The following is a 10,900-nucleotide window of genomic DNA, read 5'->3' on the forward strand; positions in this document are numbered from 1 at the left end:
AATGGAGTCAATTTCAGCCTTCATTGCATCAAGCCAATTTTTGTTCACTTTGGCTTCCTTAAAATTCTTTGGTTCTTCATCGAATGACAACATTAAATGATCCACATCTAACTCGTAGTCATTTAATCTTCTTGGCAACACTGAAGTTCGAGTGGACCGCCGAAGTGAGACAAAACTTGCATCATTATTTTGATCATCAACACGTTGCGATGAGCTGCTATCATCGTTATAAGTATCATTGGTTTGGTCGGTTTGGGTCGGATCAGTAAACTGTTCGGTTTCTGTTGCAGTTGGGATTGAACCACCATTATCTTGGGTTGCTTGACCATTACTCCACAAGACCGTAAATGTACCCAGTCCATTTCCATCTTGATTTTTCGATTCATTATTCCATTTCCATGTCTTATTTTCATCACAAAATACATGGACACTAATAATAATTTTATTTTCTCGCGGATTATATAACCGAAATCCTCCCGAATTGGGTTCCTTTCCAAAATATACCAATGGTCGTGACCTATCATCAAGCTTCTTCAAATGTTTTGAGACTACTCTTTCATATGCAACACAACCAAATACTTTCAAGTCTTCAAGATTTGGTTTTTCACCATAAAATTTCTCGAATGGTGTAGCACCTATCAATGCTCGAGTAGGTGTACGATTTATGATGAACGTTGCATGTCGGACCGCTTCGCCCCAAAAGTGGTTTGGAATATCTTTTGCTTTCATTAGGCACCGTGTCATCTCGAGTAGCGTTCGATTTCTCTGTTCAACTATACCGTTTTGTTGAGGTGTGTAAGGATCCGTCAACATTCGTGAAAATCCCTTCTTCATCACAAAAATGGTTCAACTCGGTCGATGTGAATTCTCCACCTCTATCCGTATGGAAAGTCTTGATCTCTTTACCAGTTCGTTTTTCAATTGATATCTTGAATCGTTTAATAATTCCGGATGCATCGATTTTGTGCTTCAAAAGAAAAGACCACATATATCTAGAATAATCATCAATAAGAACTAGAATATAAATATTACCCGCTTGGGTGGGGGGATCAACCGGTCCACAAATATCTCCATGAACCATCTCGAGAATATTTGTAGCTCTATAATTAGCTTTCTTTGCAAACGACTGCTTTTTTTGTTTTCCAACCATGCAAGATTCACAAAGTTGGTCTTGATGTTGGATTGCCGGTACCCCTTTAGCTAGCTTGTGCATGAAGTTTATTGCGCCAAAATTAATGTGGCCAAGTCGTGCGTGCCATAACCAAGATTCATCATTAAACTTGGCTTGTAAGCAATGTGGTTTTCCAACTTTTAACTTTATTTTGTAGAGTCGGTTTGCACTTCTCGGGACTTTCATAAGTAATCTTCCGTCTCCATCTCGCATGGTTAGAAAATCACCTTGCATCCGAATATCACAACCGGCTATTGTAGATTGCCCGAGGCTAATAACATTGCTACGAAGTGATGGGATATAATAAATATCCTTCATTAATTTTTTCTCACCACTTTTACCTTCGAACAAAATTGACCCTTTTCCTTTAATGCTAACACACGATCCATCTCCAAATCTCACTCTACCCGTTATGTTTTTATTTAATTCAGAAAAGTAAGAGTAGTTGCCGGTCATGTGGTTGCTCGCACCATTATCTAGGTACCAAATTTCGTCTTCATCGTAATTTGCTTCAACTTTTGGAGGGATATATTTGTCTTCATTCAAGAACACTGTTTCTTGAATTGTATTCGTCATAAAGAACGTCCCTTCTTCATGATTTGTATCTCCTTCGTGTGTCTGATTAAGGTTAGCCTCATGATTTTTTATTCGGTCCGGGCATCTTGAAGCAAAGTGGCCATATTTGTCACACCGGTAACATTGAATATTTGAGAGATCTCTTTGCTTGCGTTGTTTTCCTTTTTGCTTTTGATCTTCACGATTTTTAGAGGATTCCGAGTGACCTTGATTTTGAGTGTTACCCCGACCACGTCTACCACCTCGTCCTCTTCCACGGTTATTTGAACCCCGACCTCTTCCTCTTGATGAATCGGTGTTTCTATTGGACGATTCGGTTTTGGAATAAAGTAATTTATTTTGAGTCTCGATTACTTTGTCTTCACCCTTGATTCTTTCTTCATAAGCTTTTAAGCGACCAACCACGTCTTCAAAGCCTATCGTTTTAAGGTCCAAAACTTGTTCAAGGGTTGCAACAATGTGTACAAATCGCCTAGGGAGGCTCGTAAGAAACTTCTTCGCAAGCTTCTGTTCAGTCATAACTTCTCCTAGTGAGGCGGATTTCGAAGCAATTCCAGATAATTTTGCAGCGAACTCATCTATTGTACTAGTATCACTCATCTTTAAGTTTTCAAATTCCGTGATTAGAGTTTGGAGTCGGGCTTCCTTCACACGATCAGCTCTTAGGTTATGAGTTTTAATCGCTTCCCACATCTCTCTTCCGGTTTTCAAATTACCGATTTGAAGGATTAAATCCTCCGGAATCGATTGAAACAACAATCCTTTCACGATGTTGTTTTTCTTCAAGTCATCTAGTCCGGGATCAATCACATCCCAAACGCCATGAATGCCGAGTAGCACCTCCATGCGCATCCTTCAAATTGTGTAGTTCGTCGATGTCAAAGTCGGACATTGGAACGTAAACGACATGTGTTCCTTAGTCGTTGGTTGAGACGATTCTCCTCCCGACATCTTGGTTCAATTTCTGATTCCTCCACACAAATCAGAAAAATTGATTTATTATTATTATTATTATTATTATTATTATTATTAAATAAATTCACAAGTGAATTGAATTAAAGTAACTTCTCCTTTAATTTAAAGTTGGACAGATTTGGGCCCCAATTAGAACACCTAGAAGCCAAACACGGATGAGAACATTAATTAAACAAGCCCAAAGTCAAACACAAAAACAACACTTTTGTATTTTGTTTCCTTTAGGGAAAAAGATGTCTGCACACAGATCTCTCGCAGGTTCACGGTATGCCTTCCTCACTTCACACGAAAACAACTTGTAGTCGTTGAGTTCTTTTCCCTTTCTGTCACGATATGTTTTCCTACATAGATTCTCCACACGAGAATCAGGTTTGCTTCTTGATTTCTCAACAGGTTTGTTGAAGAAACCTGATGCTCTGATACCAATTTAAGGTGAACAGGAAGTTATTACTGCATAAACTCGCAGGTATGTTTTATTGAAGAAATATAACTCAAAAACGTCAATTAATGATTACAAGAACCTACTGGATATATATACTAAAACAAAACTAATTAGCATATAATTAGGATTCCTAAAAAGTAATCTAAAACTTTCCATGTAGAGAATCCTTATGGCTCAAGGAAATTCTCTGGAACTTGGACAACACTCCAAAGAATTTGCTTCTGGACCGGATCACACCTTCTAGCCACTTCCGGACTCAGGTATTCACTAACATGGTGTTGATCGCACAACACTAAGAACAAGGCTAAATGTGTTTTGCTTCTTTCCTGTACTCTCGAAGGACCAGAGGACGTCTCCAAGATCACGACTGTCTCGATATTCTCTCCCGTTTCCTTCTCGTCGGAGATAAAGCAGAACACAAGAAGGTGACCGATTTGCAGGAGTGAACCACCGGAAACAGGATCAACTCGTTGGAGTTAGCCACTCGCCCAAAACCGTTAAGCCCTTGCCGGAGCACAGACTAGCACACGGTTTATCTCTCTGTTCTCTAACTCCCTTCTTTTGTGGTCGACGTAAATATGGCGGCCCCAAGGAAGGGGTTTGATCGGTGTATTTAGGGAGTAGGGGAAGTATGCGAATCGATATGGTAACGGAAACGAAGAAGAACAGATAGGTTGCGACAGTTTTCCTAATCGCATAGAGTTATTTAAAACTAATATACAATTGTAAGTTACCTCGATAATTCAATTCACAAATTGAATTGTAATTTACAATTATATCCCCTTATTTTGATACTTCTATCAATAATGACCCTCACCATATTTAATATGATGTTTTTTTTATAACCGCTTAATTTCTTTTTACATATAAAATAAATCATTTTTTAATACTTTGAGTGTTAATTAAATCATAATATTACTTAAATACCTTAACACATATTAACTATTATTTAAATCTTATAAATTATTTTAATCTATATTAAATTCTTACAACATATCCAATCTCACTCCGTAAACGCACATAAAGCTTAATTCTACGTAACAGAAAACTAACTTCAACTTCACTAACGTAGAGAATTTTGGGTCATTACATTATTTCTTTGTGATTATTTCTAAATATTGTAGCTATGAATTTACTGAGTTGGGACCGAAGGATTCCACTGAGACACATTGACCGGAGGGTCTTATTGAGTTATGGTCTAGAGTGTCTAATGAGTTGTGTATGATATTTTGAGGAACTCACTAAGCTTTGTGCTTACCGTGTTATGTGCTATGTGTTTCAGGTACTTCTTAGGATCACGGGAAGGTGCCGACTTGATTGTACACACACCAGAGATTGTTTTATGATTTAGAGGATCCTGGAGTTTTTATATATTGTTTTCTTTTGAACATGAGTTTTGGTGAATTAACATTGTGGCATTTTATGGTTATTTATTAAAATCAATGTGTTTTGAAATTTAAAAATTTGGTTAAAATTTTACGTTGTTACAATATAAGTTGTTGTTTGCGAGTTGGTTGTAAATTCATAATGCGTAAACACATCAGTAACTTGATGTTATAAAACGTATTGTTGTGCACAATTTGATGAGAAAATAGTACAAACATATGAGTCGAAGTTTATTTGTTCCTTTTACCTCACAAGGGTAAAAGCGATATCTTTGGCCCCTCGATGATTTGGTTTGACTTATGTGTCGGGCTTGGTCAGTACTAAGTTGATGTGTTCAATTAAGTTCTTTGTCAGACAAATCGGAGATCAAGAAACAAACTACTGGACAATAAGTATAACTATGTTCCATGTGATTGTCCACACGATATCTTGAGAACGGAGGACTATAGTATCCCTTATCTAAAGGACATATCATTTGACTAGGTTAGAGTTGATAGAAGCCTTGAGAGCTGCGATTGCTAATCGAAGTTTGAAGTCGTACTTGCAGTTATAGTTATTAGACTTATCTAAGTGGGAGACTGTTGGATTAGGTGTCTAAGCCCATAACTATGTTTGGTATGTACTTGACCCGATAGTAGCATGGTGCTTTTGGGTTGCCTTCACCGAAACAACTTGATTGGATGATTATTGAAAAGAGAGGATATTATGGTTTATTAATATATTTTATAAATAATATATTAGAGAAATCATATTGGTTAATTAATATTGGTCAAAAATTAATTAAGAATTAATTTTGTGATCAAAAGATATTAACTGAACTTAGGAGACTGGAACTGCAATTATAAGATAATTGGATTTTGGGTTGTGGATCCTTGGATTAAAGGGTGGACGAAATTAAGTGGAAGCCCATCTTGATTTCGTCCAAGGCTTTATTCTAGAAGGTTCTGTTGGACTGCTTAAGACCTAAGCTATCCAATTACGGTTTTGACTGAAACCCTAGTAGCTCACCTATAAAAAGGACCCTAGGGCTTTAATTTTCAGCTACCACTTGAACCCTAGAGTTCTTAGAGCCAATTTTGAGACTTCTTCTCCTCTCTCCAAGATCATCCAACTTGCTTTGGTGTTTGTGAGCCATCAAAGGTATTACATTTGTGATACTAAGCTCTTGAAGTTTGAAGATTCTTGCTACTATTGAAAGGTAATCATCTAAACCTGTGTAGTTGTTGATTTTGATTTTCATATGCTAGAATTAGGGTTTATAAGCTTTGGATAATTTTCATGTACAATTAGATAAACCTAGATCAAAAGCTTTAGGGTTTGCATGTGCACATATGAATGTTGTAATGCTCAAAACCCATCAGAAATGTGATTATGTAAGGATTATGGTTGTATGTGCAAGTGAACCTGAGAAATTTCAATGTCCCCTTGTGGTAAGAGCCTCATGGATGAGCACTAAAAGATCATTCCAAATCAAAAAAATGGTTAAGCAACATACTTATGTTAGGAATTTCCGTAGTGCTAATCTTATGGATCCCACATGGATAGCTACGCACTTTCTGAAGGAGATGGTTAGGAAACCAAATATGAAATGTAAGGAAATGCAAGCTATTATTCAAAGCAGGTTCCATTGCAAGGTTTCATGGTCAAAATGTTGTAGAGCGAAGTGTAGGGAATTTTATTTAACATAAGGAAAGTTGAGTGATCACTATGCAAAAGTATGGGATTATGGACATGAGTTGATGAGGTCCAATCTAGGGAGTACAGTTTAAAAATCTATCACTGTAAACCCTGATAACACTACTACTTTCCACAAAATGTATACATGTTTCAATGATATCAAAGAAGGATCGAAAGTTGGTTGTTAAAGAGTTATTGGGCTTGATGGAAGTTTTTTAAAGGGACAATGTAAAGGTGAGCTGCTAACTGCCATAAGGAGGGATGGAAATAACCATGTGTATCCCATTGCTTGGGATGTTATTGAAACTGCGAACAAGCCCAACTGGAAGTGGTTTCTTGGAACTATTATATGATGATTTGGAATTACAAGGAGGCTTGTATTTGTGTGTTAAATCTGATTAACACAAGGTAATGTTTTCGATTATATTTATTTGTCATTTCATTTATACATATATCGAGTAGTTACTAATGAAATGTTTTAATGTAATTGATGAAGTCTCTTAGAAGCTACAAAAGTTGTACTACCACATGTTGAGCACATACAATGTGTAATAAATATGTATGCAAATTTCAGAAAGGTCTTTAACGGTACAACATTCAAGAATATGTTTTGGACAGTTTCCAAGTCAACTATTGAGGGAGACTTCAAGTTGAATATGGAGAATATTAGAGAAGTCAATCATGCTGCTTATGATTCTTTGATGGAAAAAGGAGCCTAAATCTTGGTGCATGACATTTTTAAAGGTGGAATGGCATGTGCGACAGTTGAAAATAGAATGGCAAAGTGTTTTAATGCCATCATACTTGATGCTATAAAGAAGCCTTTGTTGGCCATGCTTGAGGATATTAGATTATATATGATGGAAATGTTCTTTAACTTGAAGATGGATGCACATAAATGGGTTCATGATGTGTGTCCACGACTTATTAAGAAAATAGATGAGTTTAGTATTGGTATCAAGTAAGTATCATAAATTTGTTTTTACAATTATCAATATGAATACTAATTACAACTTTTATTGTGTTTGCAGGAGCTGATATGTTCATCCAAGTGGTTTGAATACTTATGAAGTGAGAAATGGCTTCCACTCATATCTAGATTCATCAGCACATGGTTTGGTAAGGACAAGTTTTTAGCTACTTATGAGTCTAATATACATCCTATTAATGACAAAAATATGTGGGAACCAACATTGACACTAAACCATTATCACTTGTTGAGAGAATGATGCCATGAAGGCCTTGTATCAAAAGGAAAAGGCATGTTTCTAAGCATGAAGACTGATTCTCCTAAGTCTCCTTTAAAGGCGGAACTGTCCAATATTAGAATTGTATGCAAAGGGGGCATAATAAATTATCTTGCAAGAATCCCTCAGTTAACCCTACACCAAATCCTAAAAAGAAAATTTAAAGGGAAATTAAGAATCCAACAGTTAACATTTCAAATTGGGATAATGATGTAACACCGTAAAAATTTGAACAATTTTTCACTTTTGAACAATCATAAAATATCATTCACAATCATTTCAAAAACATTGTATCAACATTGTATCAGTACAAAACCCCAAGATCATAATATATAAACTCCAATGTGCGCGTGTACGAATCATGTCGGCGCCTTCCCGCGCTCATCACTGGTACCTGAAACACATAACACAACAACTGTAAGCATAAATGTTTAGTGATTTCCCCAAAATACCGCATACAACACATACGCCACTCGAGGCTATAATACGACCCTCCGGTCAATGTGTCTCAGCGGGACCCTCCACTCCCGTAGCTCGTTGGACACTTTGGTCCGGTCATAGCTCGTTGGACCCTCCGGTCCGGTCTATATCATCATACAACATACATATATCACATAGCACATAATCTCATACATAACACATAAGACCCTTTGGTCATCGCATAACACCACTCTAGGTAATGTATAGTGAGAAGACTCACCTCAGTGTCTCGGTAAGTCTTTGACTCGGTAGAAATGTGATCTAGCCTCTGCCTAATCACAAAATGAAAATACTCTCATAAATACCACTATACCCAACCCTAAAAGTCAACAAAAGTCAACGGTCAACTTTGACCCGACTCGTCGAGTGCACTAGGGCGACTCGGCAAGTCTACACGTGTCCACTGACTCTCTTAGTCTCTTTCTTGGCACGTCGAGTGCTTCCACTGACTCGACGAGTCACACCTGGCATGAATCGCGAGGCCACCCCGACTCAACTCGCTGAGTCTCAAGAACAACTCGGCGAGTTCCGCCTTGAACTCCAGTCCCCTAACTTTTCCTGACTCACCGAGTTATTCCCCAACTCGACAAGTCTACCCACTGAGTGATTTACGGGAAACCCTCATCCTACTCGCCGAGTCTGTTCTTCGGACTCGGCGAGTTCATGCCATGCACAAACTCCATATGCCTCCTAAGGTCAGATCTGTTCCATACATTCATAGATATGGCCTTCCCAAGCATGATAATCACGTAAAGCTCAGACCTTGACACTCATATAACATCTAAATGGTCTAACTTGGTGATTTAGCCCCAAAAATGACATCCCAAGCTCATGGCTCCCAAAATGACTCATAAAGCTCCAAGGGTTAAGGTCTTTGGACCTCTTTGGGTCTAGATCCAGAACATCGAATCGAGAAGGGACCAAATGCTCCACTTATTCATCCTCTAAAAGGGTTAGAAAACCCTAACATTAAGAATCAACATCAAAACTGAAGAAGGTCCGAGCAAAATACCTCAATATGATCTCTAAGAACTCAGAAATCACCACAATCGCTCCTCCTTCAGCCTCCTCTTGGCTTGGTCACCTCCTTCTTGCAAAAACACCCACAAAAGGATCAAGAATGGCCTCTCCTTCCTCACAAACGCTCTAGATCTCTTAGGGTTTCTCTCTCTGGGGGTTGGTGGCCGCAAATGACGGCCCTAAGGGCCTTTAAATAGGTCTCAAACACTGGAAATTAGGGTTTCATTAAACAGCGTGGACTTACCGAGTCCACTCATGAACTCGCCGAGTGCAGCTGTGAACTCGTACACGAATCTGCGACCATACTCGGCGAGTTTAGACACCAACTCGCCGAGTCTCCCCACAACTTCCAAAAATAAAATAATAAAAATATAATACCTAGGAATCCGGTTGTTACAAATGACTTAATAGGGTAATGTATTTTTCATTTTGTACAAATTTAGTCGCTAATTTTTTTTGTCCACATTTGACCATTTAACTTGTTTTTTTCAACATTTAGCCTTTATAACAAGCTACTTTAGGTTCTACCGAAAAAATGACTTAATAAGGTAATATAATTTCCAGTTTGTACACATTTAGTCACTGTGATCAGTTTCTTTAGGTTTTGCTCACGATATCATAGATGTGACAATCATTAATAAGGTGTTCCTATACATGGCTCGTCGCTCACTTATATTAGTAACCTAATTCACGGATTGGTCAAATAATATTGATGTCTTAGTTTTCTCCAAGAAGAAGATATCTTTGACTTCGATTTTATCAATCATCAGTGTTGTAAAACTCGCCGAGTTGGCCGATTACTCCTCCGAGTACTCGCTGCTCGCCCCTTACCAAGGCGAGTTACAAAATCTCGAGTACTCTCCGATCGACCCTTACTGAGTAGTGTTGTAAAACACGGTCAACTTGATGATTAATATGTATAATATACTTAATGATTTATTATCTAACACACTTGTGATTATTACTATATATATATATATATATATATATATATATATATATATATATATATATATATATCATAGATTTTCAATAATTATTCATTAAGTAAGTCCATTATGTGTTTTTTGGCTTTTATGTATTCACGTGTATCTAATTTTGTTATATATTTCAATAAACTTATGATTTTGACATATATAATTTCCTTAAAAATATTTCTACATGAGTTACCGAATCCGAGTACTCCTCGAGTACTTCCCGGGTACTCGCTACACGGTAGTCGGCCGAACAGGTACCGAGCAACGAGTTCTACAACCTTGTCAATCATCATAATAGACGACGAGGTTTTTTTTGTCATGGACGTGTAAATTCGAATTAGGAGGAAGCAATCACAAGGAATTTCTATGTCTGTTATGGAGATAGATGAAACTTTTTGCTAGAGTGTTCTTTTGTCTTGGAAATGCAAATTATTTAGTCTTCCTTAATTCTTTTGTCTTGAAAGTGTAAATTCGAGTTGGGAGGAAACAATAAGAATCTTGTTGTTTGTTATGGAGATAGATAAAACCGAAGTCGAAGACATCTTATGCTTGGAGAAAACAAAGACACTAATATTATTTAACCGATTTATGAATTAGGTTACTGATATAAGTGAGGACGACCCCCGTATGAAAACGCTTCATTAATAATTTTTTTCATATAAGATGTTGTGAACAAAACCTGAAGAAACTAATCACAAAGACTAAATATGTATAAACTGAAAATTATATTATCCTATTAAATCATTTTTCTGTGTAAACCTAGAGTAACATGTTATAAGAACTAGACGTGAGAAAAAAAAACAAACTAAATTGTCAAATATAAACAAAAAAAATTCATTGGCTAAATATATACAAAATAAATAAAAATACATTAACCTATTAATTCGTTAGTCCTTTTAATTTATGCCATTAACTTTTTCAATGATCTAATGAACGATGTTAATGGTCT

At 36.9% G+C, this 10,900-nt stretch overlaps 1 protein-coding gene across 1 annotated transcript; it reads right to left on the minus strand.

Moving 5' to 3' along the window:
- Nucleotides 1-1,422: 1,422 nt before the first annotated feature.
- LOC128128420 (uncharacterized) lies at nt 1,423-2,593 on the minus strand. The gene is made up of 2 exons (XM_052767339.1): nt 1,513-2,593; nt 1,423-1,454 (listed from the first exon to the last, which is right to left on the minus strand). Exons 1-2 carry the CDS (start codon nt 2,591-2,593, stop codon nt 1,423-1,425), a joined length of 1,113 nt encoding a protein of 370 aa, XP_052623299.1.
- Nucleotides 2,594-10,900: the final 8,307 nt, after the last annotated feature.

This window comes from Lactuca sativa, chromosome 1 (genome assembly GCF_002870075.4).
Source record: "Lactuca sativa cultivar Salinas chromosome 1, Lsat_Salinas_v11, whole genome shotgun sequence".
NCBI lineage: Eukaryota > Viridiplantae > Streptophyta > Magnoliopsida > Asterales > Asteraceae > Lactuca > Lactuca sativa.

What these genes read in the sequence shown, in the direction of transcription:
- LOC128128420 (XM_052767339.1), bottom strand. Translation starts at nt 2,593, where the DNA reads ATGGAGGTGCTACTCGGCATTCATGGCGTTTGGGATGTGATTGATCCC. An exon ending in AGGGTCAATTTTGTTCGAAG is followed by an intron (nt 1,455 to 1,512) that starts GTAAAAGTGGTG and finishes ATCACTTCGTAG; the next exon opens with CAATGTTATTAGCCTCGGGC.